Consider the following 23134-nt stretch of genomic DNA (forward strand, 5'->3'; position numbering starts at 1 on the left):
ATATCTACATACAAAAATCTATAAAGTGTTACAGGACCACATATAGATAGATGCATACACTACCTTTAAAGAATCCTATTAAGAGTGTAAAGTCAAGTTCTCCAAATTTAGGAACTACAAAAAATAAGGTAATTTATATAACCTTAATTTACCCCTCCTGTGCTTATCTATTATTGTAGAGTCTTTCATTACATGATCAAATTCTAATTTTCTACAAGACCCCTACCTCATTTAGTATGCAGCAAGAATGGTCCTCATTTACTGAGCAGTGATTCAAAAGTTTATTTCTTCCTGTCATCACTCAATGTGCATCTTTATGTCATATTTTCCGTACTCTATTCGGGCCCTGTTCTGGCCAAATTTGGGCAGATATTCAGAACACAGCAAAAGTCATATCATTGACACATACTCCCCTATCAAATTTTAATTCCTTGTTTCAAAGCATTTAAAACTTTTCAACATGGAGGTTTCCAGATTTTATTTATACATGGACATAATGTATTTTTCCATAGGCTTGTTCTCGGATTCATTTTGATTGACGTGTTCATAAATGCAGGTACCCGTAAGAGAAAATTTCTGCTCAGTTTAAGTTTTGCAAATCTGTAAACAACAGAAAGTAGAGTCTTATAATGGTTACTGATGGGAACCTTAAGGTGCTACTGGTACCATCTATAATTAGTGACAAAAGGTCATATTCTGATCTCAGGTTACTTTGGTGTAAATCAAGAACAACAACTGAAGTTTATGGAGTTGCTTCAGGTTTCTACCAGTGTAACTGAGATCAGAATCTGGCCTTTTAATTGTCCTACAGTTAGATGACTAAGGGAACCAAGACAGATCCTAGTTGTATTTTCCAGTTCCCCAGTAATGTGCCTTAGTATATGAGCTAACGTAGCCACCCTATTCAGTTGCCCAATTTCCCCTAAGCCATACTTCATGATGTAGCGTTTCATTGTAAGCAGTTGGCGGACAAGCCACTGGGCCCCCAGCTGTTCAGATTCCTTCTGAGAGAGTCAACATAATTGTATCCCTGCTTGTGTCTTCAACTTCTCCTCTCTGTTGTTTGTTGTAATGGACCTACCTAAAGTAATTAGACCACCTGTTGCATCGCCAGATTCATTTAAGGGAACCCTGCTGCAGTTTGGTTTACATGGTTTGACAGTAATTGTGTGAGTGGATGCCATTGTAATGACATTCCAAAATTAAACTGTAGATTTATTTTAATCAATAAATAATTACATGCTCATCAGAGCATGAGTATGAGCTTATCTGTAATTAGTTTTCCATACCATAATTTAGTCCATAATGCCAACTTTGTGCACATTGCAGAATGTTGGACAGAAATTCCATTTGCAGCAGACTGAATACTTAAAATGAATTCAGCTTTACAGATTCAAAATTTTCAGAGCCCTAGAAAAATATTCCACAATATCTGTAATGGAAGCTTAAAGCAGATGCCTAAGCTAGACCAAATTTGTTTAAAAACACACTTCTGTAAATCCAGAAAAAAAAAGTTCTTAGATGTAAATGAACTTACTTCTGATTGACATTAGCATAACTTGGCCCTTCTTCTGCAATGTAAGCCCCCTGAATAAAACCTAGTAACATTTTTGCAGAACAACATACGGTGTTACAGTGCAACAGAAGGGAAGGGTCAGTTGCCTTAAATATTAAACAACTGTCTTTGTATTTAAATGTGAATCTTAATCAAGGGTCTCAACACACCTTATCAACCCTTAGTAAGGCCCTAATGCCCCTCTCCTGCCATGAGACAGGATTGTACCCCATTCACAGATGGGGAAACAGGCATGGAGAGGTGCATCTAGATAGTGGTGCTATTTTGGGATACCAGAAGTATCCCAGAATAGCTACTTCACGTCTTTAAATGCACCTGTTATTTAGATTTCGAAAAAATGGGCATGCTATTCTCGCATCCCTCATTCCACCAGAGTTATTGGACATTTTGGAATAGTGCTTCATTTCACAATTAGATTGAAATAAGATACGCAATTTGTGTAGCTCAAATTGCATATTTTATTTCGACCTACAGGTTCAGTGTAGATGTACCCTTATGTCTACACAGCAGAGCTAAAGCGGAAATAAGCTATGTAACTTAAGGGTATGTCTACACTTGCAGCCTATTTCGGAATACGGCTGCAAATGTAGGCATTCAGAATTGCAAATCAAGTGTGGGATTTAAATATCCCACGCTTGATTTGCATCTTTCCGGCCAGGCGCCTTTTTTTTTTTTTTTTTTTTTTTGAAATTTACAAGCCCGGAATAACTGCCCACGTCTACACGTGGCAGTGAAATGGGCATTCGAAATAAAGCCCTATTTTGAACTACCTGTTTCGAACTGCCAAACTTCAAAAATGGCGCCCTGCCGGGAAGATGCAAATCAAGCACAGGATATTTAAATCCCAGGCTTAATTTGCAATTTTGAATGCCTACATTTGCAGCCCTATTCCAAAATAGTCTGCAAGTGTAGACACACCCCGAGCTACATCAATTGCGTAGCTTTAGTCAAAATAGCTTAATTCAGCTTTTGGTGCTGACTACACAGCAGGAAGTCCAAGGTAGAGCACTCTTCCTTTGACTTCCCTTACTCATAAAATGAGGGTTACAGGAGTCGCAGTAAGAAGTCCTCTAGCTTGTCATTATTTTCACATTATGTCAAAATGACTGCTTGTAGTGTAGACACAGACTATGTTATTTCAGAATAATGTCAGTTATCATATATATAGTAGCCCAGTGTCTGTGCGTCTGTAACACTGATGTACACGGCCATGCCCCCTGGCCATGTACGTCAGTGCCCCGCCCCCCTTCCCCTTCCACCATGGCGCTTTGCGCCGCTCAGTTGGGAAGAGGACAGGGTGCTGATGTACACGGCCAGGGACATGGCCGTGTCCGTCAGCGCCCCCCCTTCCCCTCCCACTGTGGCGGTAAGTGCTGTGCCCCTCAGCTGGGCCCCGGCGGGGGAGGGAAAGGGGGGCAGTGACGTACACTGGCCGTGTACGTCACCACCCTGCCTCCCTCCCTTGCAGCAGCCCGGCTGAGCAGGCAGCACTCAGCCAAGCGCCACGGTGGGAGGGAAAGAGAAGGGGAAGGGGAAGGGGAAAGGGAGCAGGGAGAGATGGAGGGAAGAGAGAGGCAGGAGGAGGAGAAGAGAATGGGAGAGTGAGAGTTAGGAGGGGGAGAAGAGAAAGAAAGAGACACAGAGAGGCAGGAGGCGGAGGAGAGCTGAGAGAGGGCAGGGAGGCAGTAGGAGGAGAGAGAGAGAGACAGAGACAGAACAAAAGAGCTCAGGAGAAAAGACCTGAAAATCCCGTCTTATGACGGGCTAATTGGCTAGTTCCGAAATAATACTGCTGTGTAGACATAGCCTTAGTGATTTATTTGACCTGGTGTAAGAAAAAGAACCTGACTCTCATTCCTTGCTCCAAACAATTATTAAAACAAAAAGCATAACCCTATAATTCCAAAATATAAACTTATAGACGGTGGAAAGTGTAGGTGTAATTCTATGGTCATGCATAACAGGGGCCTATTATAGTCTGATTATGTAGCATGACGGCATTTGAAAAAACTACATCACTCAGTGAAGAATCTTTACTATTTTCTTATACTAGTTTTATTGTAATTTCAGACATGGGTTAGTATATGGCTATCACAGTTGTCACTCTGCAATACAAAATTAGCAAATAGACTCATGATACTTTATTGGTATTTTTGTTTCTTTTCCCGTCCACCTGTTATATTTTCTATATTGTGAAGACTAACTGCTGTGGACCCAGTTCTGTAGTCTTTATTCACATTGGCTGCAATTCAAGACAGTACTTAAGCATGTGTTTAACTTTAAGCCCATGCTTAAATTCCACTGAAATCAATAGGATTTAAGCACGTTCTTAAGTGCTGTGCTGAATAGGGATTAACTTGAATATGTGCTGAAGTGCTTTCTAATCAAGGCTGTTAAATTCTCATTGAAATAAGGACTACAGGGATAGGTGTTAAATAGAGTATAACTAACTGTCAGGTTTCAAGTATTCTCTGCCTCTTTCAATCCAATATCACTAAATATGCTGGTAATCAGAAAATAACTTGCCAGGCACAGGCATTTACGAGCTTTGTTTTCAAAACGTATATTTATTGAATATTTTCCAGAAGAAAAACAAATATATACAATAAAATAAAAGGAATAAGACAGTAATAAGAGGAATCACTTAAAATGCGTAATATGGAATTAAATTCGTCTCACTACATAATATAGAATTTCACATACTTTTTGGCATGATTCTGCACCGTGTCGAGCACCCTTGGTTCCCATCAACTTTAACAGCACCTGAGGCCACCCCACACTTCAAAGGACAAGGTCCTTTCTCCATATCTCAGAGCAAAAAATAATATAGGGTCAGATGCTTCTGCACACTGGTGGTAGCTTCTGCCTTGCATAGTCTTGTTGAATTCAGTAGGACTACCTAAGAGGAAGATGTGACCCTACATAGAATCATAGAGCTGGAAGAGACCTTAGAAGGCCATCAAGAACAGCCCCCTGCTGAAGGCAGGACCAATCCCAATTAAATCAACGCGGCCAGGGCTTTGTCAAGCCAAGACTTAAACACCTCTAGGGATGGACACTCCACTACTTCCCTAGGTAACCCATTCCAGTGCTTCACTACGCTCCTAGAGAAATAGTTTTTCCTAATATCCAACCTGGATCTCTCCCATCACAACTTGAGACCATTGTTCCTTGTTCTGCCATCCATCACTGCTGTGAACAACCTTTCTCCAGCCTCTTTGGAACATCCCTTCAGGAAATTGAAGGCTGCTATCAAATCCCCCTTCACTCTTCTCTTCTGCAGACTAAATAGACCCAGCTCCCTCAGCCTCTCCTCATAGGACATATGCTCCAGCCCCCTAATTATTTTGGTCGCCCTTCACTGGACCCTCTCCAATGCATCCACATGCTTCCTGTAATTGGGGGCCTAGAACTGGATACAATACTCCAGATGTGGCCTCACCAAAGCCGAGTAAAGAGGAATAATCACATCTCTGGATCGACTGGCAATGCTCCTCTTAAAACAACCTAATATGCCATTAGCCTTCTTGGCTACAAGGGCACACAGTTGACTCATGTCCAGCTTCTCATCCACTGAAATCCCCAGGTCCTTTTCTACACAACTGCTACTTAGCCAGTCTGTAACAATGCTTGGGATTCTTCCGTCCAAAGTGCAGGACTCTACACTTGTCCTTGTTGAACCTCATCTTGTGGTCCAATCCTCCAATTTGTCTAAGTCACTCTGGACTCTATCCCTGCCCTCCAGCGTATCTACCTCTCCCTCTAGCTTAGTATCATCTGCAAACTTGCTGAGGGTGCAATCCATCCCCTCATCCAGGTCATTAATAAAGATGTTGAACAAAACCGGTCTCAGAACCGAAACTTGGGGCATTCCGCTAGAAACTGACCGCCATCCTGACATCGAGCTGTTGATCGCTACCCGCTGGGTCCGACCATCCAGCCAGCTTTCTATCCATGTTACCGTCCATTTATCCAATCCACATTCCCTTAACTTGCTGGCAAGAATATTATGGGAGACCATATCAAAAGCCTTCTTAAAGTCAAGGTATATCACATCCATTGACTTCCCCATATCCACAGAGCCAGTTATCTCATCATAGAAGCTAATCAGATTGGTTAGGCACGACTTACCCTTCATAAATTCATACTGACTATTCTTGATCACCCTCTACCTAGTACTTCAAAATGGATTCCTTGAGGATCCCCTCTGTGATTTTTCCAGAGACTGAGATAAGACTGACCGGCCTATAATTCCCTGGATCGTCCTCCTTCCCTTTCTTAAAGATGGGCACTACATTTGCCTTTTTCCAGTCATCCGGGATCTCTCCCGATCTCCACGACTTTTCAAAGATAATGGCCAAAGGCTCCTCGATGACATTTGCCAACTCCCTCAGTACCCTCAGATGCATTAAGTCAAGATCCATGGATTTGTGTACATTTAGTTTTTCTAAATAACTCCTAACCTGTTCTTTCCCCACCAAGGTCTGTCCACCTTCGTCCCATATTGCGTCACTTAGTGCGTTAGTCTGGGAGCTGACCTTGTCCATGAAGACAGAGGCAAAGAAAGCATTAAGTACTTCAGCTTTCCCCACATCATCTGTCACTAGGGCTATGTCTAGACTGCAAGCCTCTTTCGAAAGATACTTTCGAAAGAGCCTCTTTCGAAAGAGAGCGTCTAGACTGCACGTTGAACTTTCGAAAAAGCGGCTTGCTTTTTCGAAAGAAAGCATCCAGTGAGTCTGGATGCTCTCTTTCGAAGAAGCCCTATTTACATTGAAGAACGCCTTCTTTCGAAAGAGGAACTTTCGAAAGAAGGCGTTCTTCCTCGTGAAATGAGGTTTACCGCCATCGAAAGAAAAGCCGCGTTCTTTCGATTTAATTTCGAAAGAACGCGGCTTGAGTCTGGACGCAGGTGAAGTTTTTTCGAAAAAAGGCTACTTTTTTCGAAAAAACCCCTGAGTCTGGACACAGCCTAGGTTACCACCCTCATCCAGTAGGGGCCGCACATCCTGTCTGATCACCTTCTTCTTGCTAACATACCTGTAGAAACCTTTCTTGTTATCCTTCACATCCCTTGCAACTTGTAGTTTCAATTGTACTTTCGCCTTCCTGATAACTCTCCTACATTCTTGAGCTGTACATTTATACCCCTCCCTAGTCATCTGTCTAAGCTTCCACTTTTTGTAAGCTCCCTTTTTGTGCTTAAGTTCACCAAGGATTTACCCGGTAAGCCAATCCGGGCTCCTACCATATTTGCTTCTCTTGCTACGCATTGGAATAGTTTCTTTCTGTGCCTTCAATAAGGCTTCTCTAAAATACTGCCAGCTCTCCTGGATTCCTTTCCCCTTCATGTTAGCATTCCAAGGGATTCTGCCCATCAGGTCTCTGAGGGAGTCGAAGTCTGCTTTTCTGAAGTTCAAGGTGTGTATTTTACTACTATCTTTTCTTCCTTTGGTCAGGATCCTGAAATCTACCATCTCATGATCACTGTTTCCCAGGTTGTCACCCACCTCTACTTCCCCTATTAGCTCCTCCCTGTTTGTGAGCAGCAGGTCAAGCTGTGCACAGCCTCTGGTCGGATCCTGCAGCACTTGTACCAAGAAGTTATCCCGAACATTCTCCAAAAACTTCCTGGATTGCCTATGTACTGCCATATTGGTCTCTCAACAGATGTCAGGGTGATTAAAGTCCCCCATGAGAACCAGGGCCTGCAATCTGGAAACTTCTCTCAGTTGTCCAAAGAAAGCCTCATCTACCTCATCCACCTGATTTGGTGGCTTGTAGCAGACACCAACCACAACATCACTGCTGTTGCTTACACTTATAAACTTGACCCATAGACTCTCAACGGGCTTTTCTCCCTCTATATACTGGAGTTCTGAGCAATCATAGTGCTCTCTTACATAGAGTGCTACTCCTCCTTCTTTTCTCCCCTGTCTGTTCTTCCTGAACAGTTTGTACCCTTCCATGACAGCGCTCCAGTCATGTGAGTCATCCCACCAAGTCTCCGTTATCCCAATCAAATCATAGTTCTTGGACTGGGCCAGGGCCTCCAATTCTTCCTGTTTGTACACCAATGCGAGAAGCCTGAGTAACAAACACTTTAGATAACCAGTTGATCGCCCTACCCTCTGCATTCAAATCAGGGGTCCACCTTTGTTGCTCATTCCTCTTTGCATTTCTTCCCAGTATCCGACTTCCCCACTACCCTCAGGGTTTTGATCTCCATCCCCCAACGAACCTAGTTTAAAGCCCTCCTCACTAGGTTTGCAAGCCTGTCCGTGAAGATGCTCCTTCCTCTCTTTGGGTATGTCCAGACTACATGGCTCTGTCGCCAGAGCCATGTAGATTAATTTACTAGACATATCCAAATGAAGCCGCGATTTAAATAATCGCTGCTTCATTTAAATTAAAATGGCTGCCACGCTGTGCCGATCAGCCGATTGTCAACTCAGCGCTGTAGTCTGGACTCTCCGCGGTCGACATTAAAGGCATTTGTTGACCTCCCCGGTATGCCTCGTGGGATGAGATTTACCGGGGAGGTCGACAAATGCCTTTGATGTCAACCGCGGAGCATCCAGACTACAGCACTGAGCCGACAAATCTACATGTTTTGTTAGTGTGTAAAGTGCTACCAGCCTATTCGTAGTTTTGAGATAGTAGTTACAAACTCACAATCCACACCTGCTGCCAATCAATAAATTCATCCACAGTTCTTTTTGGCAAAGGTAATTGAAGAGAATGATTATTCATTATAACATTCTAATCTAACCACATTCTGCTAACCCTATGTATTTACACTGATCCACAGAAGTCAGAGAAAGCTTTGCCTGTTTATGGCAGTCCATAAATAGACTGATAATCCTATTCACGAGATATAGTCCCTTGCACCAAGTTAAAGAAAGGTTAAACTGGCTACTAAAATAATCAGGAAAATCTGGGGATTCAGATCTGGGCCGTAGTATGCATAACAAAATGTATTTCACACATGCATGGAAAAAATTAGAGGGCACATTGAACAACACTGCATACTACAATGGAAGAGACCATGTCTTGCCATATGAAATGGAAACTCACAACATGAAGAAAAAGGAAGCAAAACTTCATAGCAACATCTACTTCCAGAGCAAATACAAGAAATAAAAATCATCCCCCCAGGTTTCACCATCTATAAGCCTCTTGACTCCATGTATGCTAAACAGCTCTGCAGATGCACTTTGGAAAAACTGAGAATCCCAGACCTGAAAAAGAGCTCTGTGTGGCTTCAAAGTTCACTCTCTCACCATCAGAAGTTGGTCCAGAAGTTTGTCCACATACCTGATCTCTTTCACAATCCTGGATGTCATGACTGAGTGCAAAATCCAGCTGGAAGTTGAAAATAAAACCCAGTCTCCCATTTCACTTTTCACATGGAGCCAAGCATGATCAGGAAAATCTGGGGTTTCGATCCTGACTGGATCACTGATTTATCATATGATTTTAGGCAAGTCATTTAATTTCTCTGTGTCCATTATCTGCATTTTAAATACGGGGAAACTAACCTACCTCATGGAGGTATCATGGAGGTTGAATAAACTCTGTGCACCGTGCTTTGAAGATATGAAGTGGCACATATTAAATACCCAGTTGCCTGCCTGGTACCACATGCTGGAGTTGGCCTACAACTGTTGGCTCTGTAGTGATGATTTCCACTGAACAGTTTATTCTAGTGACTCACTTGGTGATGGTATTCAGCTCGCTTTGTTACTCAGATAAGCCATTTGATGGCAAATGGCAACATTCACCAAATAACACTTCCATTCAATCAGATCTGGGCATAGCTGAATGGGAGAAGCTAGAAAAGGAACCCAGCAATGAGTGAGTTGGGCAGGTAAAACTGTTACTTCTGCTGTTCAATCACATACACATGGAGGCTGAGATGGGAGGCTACTCTTCATATACATCTGGACATGGGTCAGTTGTTGCATGCAGGCAGTCATGGCAGCTGGCGTTTTTAAGTGCAGAGCAGCCAGCAAGCCATCACATTTCACTTCTTAATAAATGGCATTGGCTGCCCTGGGCTGCTCAACAATAGGATTTCTTTCAGACTCTCCAGTTCATTTAATTGGCAAACGTCCTCAAGCCTGTTCCAGATGCAACTTCATGACCTACTCTGATAAGGAGTCAGTTGACTTCGTTTTTCCCTCTGTAAGACCTCCTGAAAAATCGTTCAGACGAGGTCATTCCAGCCAGGGAAAAGAGCAAACTCTGAACCTAAAATCTATGTTACACTGTCCAGTCCTCTCTGTTATCAAATCAAATGTATGCCAGCCCTTTTGAGGGACCTATTCCTTTTCTGTCTTGTCAGGAAACCTCCGGGACAGTTTATAATCTAAATAAGCACTGAGACAGGACCATAAAATGAATCGTATTAATATAATTATAACCACTAAAATCATCAAAAGGCCTGATTCCATATTTAATCTAAAATAATGAGGTAATGTGAAAAAATACTCTGGGCGATCTAATTATATAATGCTGTATTCAGTGCTGTGTGGCCAGCCCAGCAATTCCTGTTACATTCCAATCAAAGTGAGCTCACTAGCATGTGAGAGAAGAGTCCAGCTGACAGATTTGGGACATGTAACGTACTATTTAGTCAAGAGGCCCCATGTGCTATTCATAAAGAATTAACAACTCTTATATTGACAATGACAGTATTGTCAGAAGACCTTTGGAAGGAAAAAAAATCTCCATAAACTCCATCTCTGTGAAGTTGGACTTTTTTTTTGCCCCTTTTTTCCAATGCTGATGTAATCTCCAAACATCTCCAGCAGCAGCTGCTCAGCGAAACCGGGCACCTTCTCTCTAGTCTCTTTCAGCAGCACACGCAGCACTTTCCAGTTCCCTCAAGACAATCAGGGCCTTTCTTTCACCAATTAGCTATCACTTCAAGAGCCCCGCGCTGTCCAACAAGCTCTTAAAAATGGTCTTTGCAGGAAACAACACTGGAGGGGATTTTTTGCCTAGACAAATTAAAAGGGGAAGAAGGGAGAAAGAGAAAAAAAACACAACAAAACAAATCAGAGCATAGATGCTGTCTAAAATGCATTGCTCAATTAGTACATCGATAAATGCAAAAGCGTCCTCAAGAGCCAAGCCCAGAGCAAGGTACACACACACACATACACACACACATACACACACACACACACAGCTCACACTCTTTAGGAGATAGTTTGCTTAGTCCAGTATGTTAAGCAGGTTTCACAGAAAGAAGGACTCTTGTTACAGTAAGTCTCTGAGTTACTAAAAGAGAAAGAAACTCCTTGAAGATTATGTTATGTCTCCCTATTCAGCTCTCCAAATGGAAAAGCCGCATTATTTGCAGCCGACGTGAGAGGAAGGAACTTGGTTTTGCTCATTTTAAACATAGATGAATTGACAAAATGTGTAATTACTGGAACTGCAAGAATCTTGTTTAAATCAGGCACAATTGACAGGATTCTTTCCCCAGAAGTTGTACTTTCCATGTAAAGGGGAGATTAAGGTCTGATTCAGAGCCTTAAAAGTTGTGGGAAACTTAGAACTTCAATAAAGAACAAGCCTCAACCAGAAGCTTATTATGTAATATTTGTATTATCATAGTGCCTAGAGGTCCTGACTGAGACTGAGATCCCATCTGACTAGGTAATGTGCAAACACATAGTGAAAGACAATCCCTGTCCTCAAGAGCTTACTATCTAAAGCCAAATTCAGGAAAGTATCCCTGTTCAGGAAGAGTACTTGAGTAGGTGCTTAAGTGCTATCCCTGAATGGGGCTTAACATAAGTAACTGTGCTTAACTGCTATCCTGAACTGGGTCCAATAAGGAAGACAGACAAATGGTGGGAATGGGGGGAGATTGACCAAGGTCACACAGCAGTGTGAAGAAGAGAGTACATATCTGACAACTCCCAGCCCACCACGCCATGCGTTAACCAATATTGCATCCCAAAATTTCCAGCCCAAGGCTACGTCTAGACTGGCCACAAATTCCTGAAAAGGGATGCAAATCAGGTAAGTCAGCATAGGGAAAAGCCGGAAAAAAAGCGTCTAGACTGGTGCGATCCTTGAAAGTAGGAATAAGAGATCCTCTGGAAAAGGGCTTTATTCCGGAGGAGCGTGCCAGTCTAGACGCTTTTTTTCCGGCTTTTCCCCAAGCCGGGAAAAAGCAGCGGACATGTTTATTTAAATCCGCGGGGGATATTTAAATCCCCCGCGGATTTCCCTATGCTGACTCACCTGATTTGCATCCCTTTTCTGGAATTTGTGGCCAGTCTAGACATAGCCCAAATGTTTCATTGCCCTGATTGAGAGATGATTATGAGATCCAGCACATTATGTTTTCACAGCAACAATGAAGAGCAGCAAGTAAACAGACAGGCATAACTGTACACACACTTACACATGCAATCATTTTACAGGGAGAAATCTCAGGGCTTGTCTACACGGTAAAGTTTATTTACTAAACTAACGTTGACACCAAAAAAATGACAAAATCAAAATTGTGAATGTATGTTCAAATGTGCTCCCTCAGTTGACAGATTATGTCTACATTGGGGGCACCATCATCGATAGTTTGAGCAATGCACTATGGGTGTGCATACCACAGTTTCTGGCAGCAGCATCTGTCAGTAGGTGTTGTGGGAATGCAGAACAGAGTGCAGCACATCTTGGGATTGTGCAAAATGTCCCGCCGGGCACTGTTTTGGGTTCCAGCCCTGCAGTGGTTTCTGGGTTCCTTTTGCGCCATTTTTCCATTCACTCTGCACTGAGGCTACATATAGACTGCAGGCTTCTTTCGGAAGAAGCTTTTCCAGAAGAGATCATCTGAAAAAACATTTTCCGAAAGAAAGCGTCCACACAGCAAAAGCGCATCGAAAAAGTGATCTGCTTTTTGGAAAGATAGCGTCCACACTGAATAGATGCTATCTCTCATTTAAGCTTGATTACTATGTATGGAGTGGCCACCAGGGCACCTGTGCTTTTTCCTCTTTCCTCTTCTTTCTAAAGAACTCCCTCTTCTCCATCCACACACGCCTTTTTCAGAAAGAGCTCTTTCGGAAAAAGGCTTCTTCCTCGTAGAAAGAGGATTATCAGTGTTGGAAACCCCCCCTCTGTTCTTTCGATTTACTTTCAAAAGAATGCAATTGCAGTGTGGATGTAAGTCAGGTTTTGTCAGGAAAATGAGTTTGTCTGTCAAAACTCTGTAGTGTAGACATAGCCTGAGAAAGGATGGATCCTGCACCTTTCTCCTATGCTCTGTAGGTGTCCTGAGGACATCATGAATGGTAGAGCAGTTAATCTTGAAGTTACTGATAGAAGATGACTCTCAGGCAACATGACATTCTGCATGACATGAACAGCAGCAGCTTAGCATTGCTTTTGGGATTGCATCATCATGCAGTTGTGGGATGAAGACAAGTGTGTACAGAACTTTACTAAAGCAACCTCCCTGGAGCTGTGTGCTAAGCTGACCCCTGACCTGGGGTGCAAGGATACTAGAATGAGAGCTGTCCTCTCGATAGAGAAACATGTGGCAATTCTGTCTGGAAGCTGGTGACTCCAGACAGCTATACATTTATTTAGAGTTGGGAAGTCTACCACTGGGGCTGTATTACTGCAAGCATGCATGGCAATAAATTGTGTTCTGCTACAGAGGGCCATGATTCTGGGAAATATGCATGAAATAGTGGATGACTTTGCAGAGATAGGCTTTGCTAACTGTGGCGGGGCAATAGATGGTGTACACATTCCAATTTTAGCACCAGATCACCTTGCCACAGAGTACATCAATAGAAAGGGATACTTCTCCATAGTGTTGCAGGAACTTATGCATCACCGGAGGCATTTCACTGACATCAACTCGAGGTGGTCTGGAAAAGTTCATGGCATGCATATATTCAGGAACAATGGCCTGTACAGAAAGTTGCAAGCGGGGACTTTCATAGAATGATTGAACACTAGAACTGGAAGGAACCTCAAGAGGTCATTGAATCCAGTCCCCTGCCCTTATGGTAGGACCCAGTACTGTCTAGACCATCTCTGATAGATGTCTATCTAACCTGCTCTTAAATATCTCCAGAGTTGGAGGTTCCACAACCTCCCTAGGCAATTTATTTCAGTGTTTCACCACCCTGACAGTTAGGAAGTTTTTCCTAATGTCCAACTTAAACCTCCCTTGCTGCAGTTTTAGCCCATTGCTTCTTGTCCTATCCTCAGAGGCCAAGGAGAACAATTTTTCTCCCTCCTCCTTCTGAAACCCTTTTAAATACCTGAAAACCGCTATCATGTCCCCTCTCAGTCTTCTCCTTTCCAAACTAAACAAGCCCAATTCTTTCAGTCTTCCTTCGTAGGTCATGTTCTCTAGACCTTTAATCATTCTCCTTGCTCTTCTCTGCACCTTCTCCAATTTCATCTTTCTTGAAATGTGCTGCCCAGAACTGGACACAATACTCCAACTGAGGCCTAATCAATTCAGAGTTGAGTGGAAGAATGACTTCTCGTGTCTTGTTCGCAACAATCCTGTTAATGCATCCCAGAATCATGTTTGCTTTTTTTGCAACAGCATCACACTGTTGACTCATATTTAGCTTGTGGTCCACTATGATCCCTAGATCTCTTTCTGCAGTACTCCTCCCTAGACAGTTGCTTCCCGTTCTGTATGCGTGAGATTGATTGTTCCTTCCTAAGTGGAATACTTTGCATTTGTCCTTATTAAACTTCATCCTATTTACCTCAGACCATTTCTCCAGTTTGTCCAGATCATTTTGAATTTTGACCCATTCCGTTAAAGCACTCGCAACCCTTCCCAGCTTGGTATCATCTGCAAACTTAAAAATCATACTCTATGCCATCATCTAAATCATTGATGAAAATATTGAACAGAACTGGTCCCAAAACAGACCCCATGTAGAACCTCACTTGTTATGCCTTTCCAGCATGATTGTGATCCATTAATAGCTATTCTGAGAATGGTTATCCAGTTATGCACCCACCTTAGAGTAGCCCCATCTAGGTTGCATTTCCCTAGTTTATTGATAAGAAAGTCACGTAAGACCGTGTCAAATGCCTTACTAAAGTCTAAGTATACCACATCCACCACTTCTCCCTTATCCACAAGGCTTGATATCCTATCAAAGAAAGTTATCAGGTTGGTTTCACATGATTTATTCTTTACAAATCCATGCTGGTTTTACCTATCACCTTATTTTCTTCCAGAAGTTTGCAGATGGGTACTATATTTTTATAGTTGGGAAGTATGTTTTCCCTTTTCCAGTCTTCTGGAATCTCTCCCAACTTCCATGATTTTTCAAAGATGATAGCTCAAGGCTCAGATACCTCCTCTATCAGCTCCTTGAGTATTCTAGGGTGCATTTCATCAGGCCCTGGTGAATTGCAGACATCTAACTTTTTAAAGTAATTTTTAACTCTCAACCTTGGTGTGCATCAACACTCTGCATAGCCATACTCATTTGCTACACAGAGCAATGTCCAGCTCCCAGAAACACAGCCAGCCTCCTGCTTTTCTATACCCTAAACCCACCTCTGTTCTCCACATCCCACAGCAACTTATCCAGTGTCTCATCTCGTGCTTCCTGATCCACAGAGGGCAGTTGCTGAGAGTGGCTAGGTACCTCAGGAAGTGGATAATAGCTCCTGGCTGCCTGCCCTAGAGGGGACTCATGCTGGGAGCTCCCCATACTCACCCCAGCTTTGTTATTTCATCCTCTGCATTGGGTCCTCTTTTTGCTGCCTCCAGGGTCTGTGAAGTATATAGAGGGATCCTGCCAATGAAGGTGGGGTCACCACTGAGGATAGTGTCCAGCTCCTCATAGAAATGGCAGGTGTAAGGTGCAGTGCTGGAGTGCTGGTTTACCTCCCTCACTTTATGGTCACCTGCCTCAGCTCCTTTATCTTCACTCTGCACTGCAGCATGTCCCAATCATAGCCCTTTTCACATAAGGCTTGAGAAATCTCTCCATACATGTCCCAAGTTCTACAGGTCACTCACAGCTGAGATTGGACAGACTCTTTCCTCATATACTGATCAGATCCAACAGCTGCCTAGGAGTCCAAGCTGTAGACCGTCTGCTATGACAGACAGCCATCGTGACCTGGGAAGATGCCATGTGACCTCTCCATGCTGAGCCAGCAACCAGGAAATGGAATTTAAACATCTCGGGGCTTAAGGAGGAGGGGCAGATTGTTGTTTGGGCAGCAGAGTTCAAACTACTAACCAGAGTGGAAGCATGGGAACAATAAAATCAAACAAACAAACAAACAAAAGCCTTGTGGTGTCTACACTGGATGTTTGTCAACAATAAAACAAGAAGGAGAGAAAAAGGCAGTTTTTGGAGACAAAACTTGGCAGTGTTGACGAGGCCTCAGTCAATTGACTGTTGTACCCACTGTACATCAAGAGGAAAGCTTCAGGCTCTCTAAACATGCTTTGTAATGGCTCAGTGACATTAGTGCTCTAAAAGGCTTCAAAAAATGTTCCCTTACTTACCCTGGGGGCTCTTTAAAAGGAGTGAGATGGTATACCAAATGATCAGATTGCTTACAATAAAGAAACCTTGATGAATTACTCTTGTGTGCATTTATATAGGAATGTGAGCCATTTGAAATTCCTATGCATGGAATGTGTCAGCCAAAGGATAAAAAAGAATAATCAGGATTAAGAAAGAATCTTTGTAAAGATGTGTAGCAGAAGGTGTGTTTTCTATACATACAGACTTCAAAGTGAGCTGATTTTAAAGGGGCTAGTTCTTGCAGGTTGTTCATATGACACAATGTAGATTTTGCTTAAAAAGTGCAATGAACTGCAGAGAACAAAAATATTTTGGCTAGTGCTGCATAACTCACTTTCTTACAGGTGATATTTTATTTATGATAAATAAAATCTTCATTGTAGACTGATGGTTAAAAATGAGCTAAAAATAGTTGTTAGAAAAACTGCATCTGCTAAACTACTTCCCTTAGGCCTTGTCTCCACTTACCAGGAGATTAACGCTGTGGAGACTGATCTCCTGGGGGTTGATTTAGTGGGTCTAGTAAGGACCCACTAAATTGACCATTGATTGTACTCTTATAGACTCCAGTACTCCACCAGGTTATGAGGAGTAAAGAAAGTGGGTGGGAGAGTTTCTCCCATCGACCCCCTACAGTGGGTATGCCATAGAAATTTGAAGCAACGTACATCATGTCCAGCTACACTAGTCATGTAGCTGGAGTTGTATAACTTAGTTCAACTTTGCTCCCTAGTGTAGACCTGACCTTAGTTTTAGAAGACCTGGACTCTATTCCCAGATGTGCCATTTCCTCATTCTAACATCGCAGGTAAGTAACATTTTCCTGGGCCTCACTCACCCTACCTGTAAAAACAGGGCTAATGATTCTTACCCTCTAGAAAAGTGTAAATCTGCACCTCCGCTTCCTTTGGATGCAATTTGAAGCAATCTACATAAATGTGTCCTTCGGGTCAACCTGTGAGCAAATCCTGAAGTCCTGCAGGATTTTATTCAGTGAGTTCAAGTCTGGATAGCTCATGGGATTGCTTTTTCAATCTCTAGGTAATCAGATCCACCTCAAGTTGCTAGTGACCAAGAATTATTTTCTTCTGATGCTCATTTAAGAGTTATGCAATATGAACTGTTTATCTCATTCCAGTCCCTAGTGAACAGGTGTCCCCACCATGTGCACACACACACACAACTGGTTCTAATCTATGCCCTTGCTGGCTTCTCAGCAAAGATGTCAAAAGACGGATTGCACAACAACTTCTGCCTAGAGCAGGGCTCCCTTCAGGAAAGGCTGAGGCATAGTGATGGGTAAGTGAGCACTACTACTACCTGGTACCTGTTCTGTAGATTAACTGAAGACTTTGTATGCCAGTGCTGTTGGCACTAGGGTGACCAGGTCACAGCAGTAAAAGATTAGGACATATTGTGGTGCCATTGTCCTCACCCACATTCTACCCCCACTCAGCCCTTACCCCAATTCCCACTACCACTCTGCCCCAGATCCTGCCCCCTTATCCCTCTTCACCTGGCTTTCTGCATCCCTCCTCAGTCCCCCACCCGCCTGCTCACTCCCTTGCCAGACATCCCCCTGCCCACCACGAGAACCTCTGCTGATTGCTGGCTCACCATCACTCACATCTTCACTCCCCCATGAGCCCTCTTCCACCTGCCAACTCATCTCCTCACCTGAATATCAGGACAAACGATGTCCCGATTGTATATCAATCAGGATGTGGGTCAAAGAGTGACAGTCCCAATTTTATGAGACATCTGGTCACCCTAGTTGGCACTCTTCATTCATTCTATGTTTATTCACACAAAGGAATGGTACATTTTAAACGATAAAGAGGAAAACAAAAAGGTTTTCCTTATAGCCATTTAGACCCTCAGAGTAAGGTTACACAGCAAGACTGATGGTATGACATAAGCAAGATAATTCCATATTCCAAATGAAAACGTTATGTGGGCAAACTGTACAAAATACAGTTTAACATGGTTTTGTAAAGTACATGGAGATGTACCTACAATCAGCACTAGGTTACTGCTAATTATTATTATGATTGATTGAAATTCTCCATGTACCTCCAATAGGACTTTTTTTCTAGTGCTGGCATCATTTTCAAAACTTACCTTTTCAAAGACTCTATTCTGTATCATACATGAAAATGTATTCAGTCATTCTCTCTCACCATGGATGATTTAAATCCTTCTTTAGACGACTGTCTCTATAGAGATTAAATAAGACAGAAGAATAATATCCCTAAATGGATGGATCATATTTATTTATCCCTCTCCACATGACTGACATTATTACCATTTTCTTGCCGTAGATATTTACTGCAGATCCTCTGACTCCAGACTATTTCCCCAGACAAATTCAGCATTGACTATTTCAGACAGCATGATCTTAAAACTAGCATTCAATGACTAAGCATCTTGATAATTGGTGGTACCTATGGAAGCAATAATGTTATAAACCAAATGCAATGGTAAAATGCATATTTCCTGTATTACTTTTCTGAATCCAGCTATATTACTTCCTATGAGTCCATATTTCCTAGAGTCTCACCATCCCCTCCTCCCCCAATGACAGAACTCTAAAACAAGGTGGTGACATAAGGAATAAGCATGTACATCTGCTAATAACCTGTATCATAGCTAGTGGCTGCTATAGTCATTTCTCGGCAATACACAGAGACATAAACATTAATATAATTAGAAAATAGGATTTGACTTACTTGATATGTCACATGTTCAAGAATGGTAATATTCCAAAGGGAGACCTGCACTCTTCAGCATGGCTAACACATTTCAATGTAAGAAAAAGTCCCAGGACCAACACTTACTACTTAGCCTGACACGTCTGCTATAGTTATCACAGTCATTTCAGTGTACTTACGTAAAGTTGCTTGCACAAAGTACTCTATGCCAGATTGAAAACAATGTGTCCTTTAAAAGAGCAACATTAAAAACCAGCTCAAGGTATTTATCTTTAGAGGACAAAATCTGACATACAAAGTCAACAACTAGTTCATAATCTTGTGATTATATGTACTTACCAAGTTCTTTCAGTGTTGCACAGGGTCACAGCTCCTTTCCCATTGCTTTTCCACTGCAATGGATATCCTAGAAAATACATGTTAGGGGACAATACACCAAAACCATCAGGAACCAAATTAGGTGCCTTAATTTTTCCCATCTCTAAATCAGATGATTAGGTGGAAGAGTGGGGAAGGGGTTATGGCAGGGGTGGGCAATAATTTTTGAAAGTGGGGGGGCAAACAATGCATTTTGCTATGTGGTCATGGGCTGGCTTCACACTTGGATGGGGAAGGGCCTGGGGAGGACGGGGTGGGGCTGGAGATTAGCCTCTCCCCAGAGTTGTCTGGGGTTGGAGGCTTTGAATTAAAAACACAGCAAAGGGTTCATGGCTCCCAGCCCCACTGCTACTGCATTGCCTAGTAGCCACCCGGGGTTGCTGCGGCTATTTAAATAGCTCCTGACTCCCAGCTGCATCGCAACTGCATTGCCTGGCAGCTGTCCGGGGTTCCTGCAGCTACAGGCAGACCCCGGGTTACATGGATCTGACTTACAAACGGGGTAAGGCAACCCCGCACTAGCTGCTTCCCCCCAGCAGACCAGGGAGACGCGAAGCTAGCGCCTCCTCCCCCCCAGCAGACCAGGGAGACGCGGAGCAGCTTTTCTCAGCAGACACCTCAGCTTGAGAATAAAGGACTGAGGGAAGTGAGGTGTGAGAGAATAAAACTGAGCTCTGGAGAAATGTTTGGCTAGAGTTTCCCCTACAATATGTACCAGTTCCGACTTACATACAAATTCAACTTAAGAACAAATCTACAGTCCCTATCTTGTACGTAACCCGGGGACTGCCTCTACTTAAAAGGCTCACAGCTCCAACTCCTGCCAGGGTAGCACTGCAGCCATGAGCCATTAAAATAGAATCCTGCTGCCTGAGCCACCACCTGGAAATTCAGTGGCACAGGCCTCAAGATATAAATAGAAAGTGGGCAGATGCCGTCTGCGGGCCAGATCAAAGTGATAGGGAGACTGGATTCAGCCCCTGGGCCACATCTTGCACTGGGTTATGGGCCTTTCATTAGTATGTCATTTATTATTTTGCTAGTTTTCTTGGGTGTTTACTGGTGAACTTAAAAATGAGGTCCCCGTTTAAAGGTAGATCAGAGATACAAGGAAAGAACAACAGACGTGAACAGTGTAGGAAGAACAACAGCAAACAAAATAAAGAGAAGAGAGTAGGAGGAACAGAAGGGACTAAATTGAGAAAGCTACTTTAAAAAATTTTCTGAAGCAATTGGCAGCTTAACAAAGATATAGGATACCTCAGGAACTTGGACTATATTTTCATATCTGCATGTTGCTACATGGTATTATGCTGCATATTAGTCATGGGAGTTTGTAGCATGTGCTATTTTCTAAGTGTGGCTGCAGTACAATCCATAAGCAACAAATTAGATTTCTAAGCCAGAATGAGAACATAGCAGACATTTGTGCTAATACTTAATTACATTACTAAATTAAAGGGACAGCACCACCTATACAAAGAAGCACTAGTGACGAACGAGGATGAAAATACAAAAATATTTAGGCAAGATAGGGGAAACCAACCTCATGTAAACACTAATAGAGTTAGACCTATATAGTAGCTCTATCCTAATGACCATACAGTACTATATAAACAATTTATTACTAATCACAACCTCCCATGAAGTAGGTATTATGTCCATTTTTCTTAAGAGTCAGAAGGGTTAAGTAAATTGCCCAAGTTTACACAGCTATTTCATTATAAACCAACTATATAGCTTGTTCGCACTTACACCAGTTTTACACTTGTGTAATTCTATTGGCTTTACTCACAAAGGATTTATACCAAAGTAAGTGAAATCAGTCTAAGGCTTTAAAGGTCTAATACAAAGCCCATTGAAGAGGTTAGGAGACTGTCCAGTAACCTCAAGTGGCTTTGGCTGAAGCCCTAAGTCTGTCATTTCTCAGTCCTGTTCTTTCATTACTAGGCAACGCTTTTTCCCTAGTGAATTCATTGTGTTGAATGTCTTTTGGAGATTATAGCATTTAAGGAATAGGCTACTATATGCTACATTTCATCTAATCTAATCCTAAAGAATGCCTTTTTTCCCCCAAACAGTATCTGATCAAAATCTAACTCTAGTTCACATTAAATTTCAATTTCCAATGTATCACTTTATCCCAGGCTAGAAAGCTGACAGCATAAGTCTGAAGTTACATCAACCTGGAGGAGATAAGCATGGAACAACTGCAGATTCCACAAGGTTTCTAGAGTACAGCAAAAATTGCTGATCTAAATTTTGCACGTGGAAAAGAAAGGTCATAAAACCCATTGTGGGCAAAAATACTGAATCTTACTTTGCCAAAATGTTCACAGCAAATCAGAATGTTTGGGGAGAATGGGATCCAATTTCACCCTCTGTAAAATGTCAGTCACTGAGCATGTTGGCTGTATTCTGTTGAGGGTGGGGGGAGGTAAGAAGGACCAAGACATTTTCCACATTGCCATGGATGAGCTTCCAATTTTGTTTCCAATTTTGTTTCCAATTTTAAAATAAAGTCTCATTGGTTTCAAGGTGTAATTAGAAGACATCTTCCATAAACTTTGCTTGGAAAATTTTTAAGGGTCTCGGAAACTTTAAAGATGGAGGATCAAAAAAGCAAGATGCTTATTCATCACTTTGTGTAATGTTAAGTATATGAGTAACACCAGTGATATCAATAAAACCAAAGCAGACAGTGAAGAGCTTTAAAAACAGCTCCCAAAACTAAGTGATTGGGCAACAAAATGGCAAATGTGGAAGTCAAAAGTAGAAGTAAAATCCTAGTGAAGAAAATAGGAGAATAAACTTTGTCAAATTAAGTTTGAAAATATAATAAGAAAAGCCAAAAAGGAGTTTGAAGAACAGCTAGCCAAAGACTCAAAAAGTAATAACAAAATGCTTTTTAAGTACATCAGAAGCAGGAAGCTAGCTAAACAACCAGTGGGGCCCTTGGATGATCGAGATGCTAAAAGGAGCACTCAAAAATAATAAAGTTATTGCGGAGAAGCTAAATGAATTCTTTGTTTCTGTCTTTACGGCTGAGGAGAGGGAAATTCCCAAACCTGAGCCATTCTTTTGAGGTGACAAATCAGGATCACAAAGAAAAAACAGTTTCTTGCCATTTCAACCAGAAAGGACACTGTCTCAACGACTTAAATACCTGCATCCTGCTTCAGAAGCCTTTTAAATCTGCACTTGAAAGGGAATCCTCTGAACTGTCATTCATGCTAAAATTCAACACTCTACGCGGGGGGCTCAACAAAGACTCTGGCTATCTTAGCCATTACAAAGATAGCCTCCCCAATTATCACCTCTAATACCATTAGCTCACAGACATTTACCTTTTCCCCCTCCCCTCCCCTCCCGCATCCCCCTTCTGTTCTGAAATTTGATTTGTCCTTTTCATATGTGTTCATTTTTTAACTGTATCCTTTGGTATATATGGTTGTGACTATTTTCTTCCACTATTTGATCTGAGGAAGTGGGTCTGGCCCATGAAAGCTCATCATCTAATAAACCATCTTGTTAGTCTTTAAAGTGCTACATAGACCTGTATTTTACCATGGGATAAGAGGGAAGATCCTTTCATGGGCTGATAACTGGTTAAAAGACTGGAAACAAAGGGTAGGAATAAATGGTAAGTTTTCTTAATGAAGAGAGGTAACTAGAGTGATCCCCAAGGGTCTGTCCTGGGACCAATCCTATTCAACTTGGCTACATCTACACTACAAGATTTTTGCACAAAAACCAGTGGACCGCAAGAAAATCAACAGAACAGAGGGCGTTTGCTGGTAGAGTTATTCCTCTCCCCACAAGGAATAACTCCTTTGTTGTGCTTCAGCTTTTGCACAGAAAAGCATGTGTGGACGCTCCAGACAGGTTTTTGCACAAGAAACCCCTATTGGAAA

The 23134-nt window shown here is 42.3% G+C and overlaps 1 protein-coding gene across 1 annotated transcript; it reads right to left on the minus strand.

The window, feature by feature from the left end:
* Positions 1–9900: 9900 nt before the first annotated feature.
* Positions 9901–10032, minus strand: SMIM38 (small integral membrane protein 38). The gene has a single exon (XM_075928783.1). It carries the CDS (start codon positions 10030–10032, stop codon positions 9901–9903), a length of 132 nt encoding a protein of 43 aa, XP_075784898.1.
* Between the last annotated feature and the right edge of the window lie 13102 nt (positions 10033–23134).

Source organism: Pelodiscus sinensis, chromosome 5 (genome assembly GCF_052426305.1).
Source record: "Pelodiscus sinensis isolate ZL-2025 chromosome 5, ASM5242630v1, whole genome shotgun sequence".
In the NCBI taxonomy this organism is placed as follows: Eukaryota; Metazoa; Chordata; order Testudines; family Trionychidae; genus Pelodiscus; species Pelodiscus sinensis.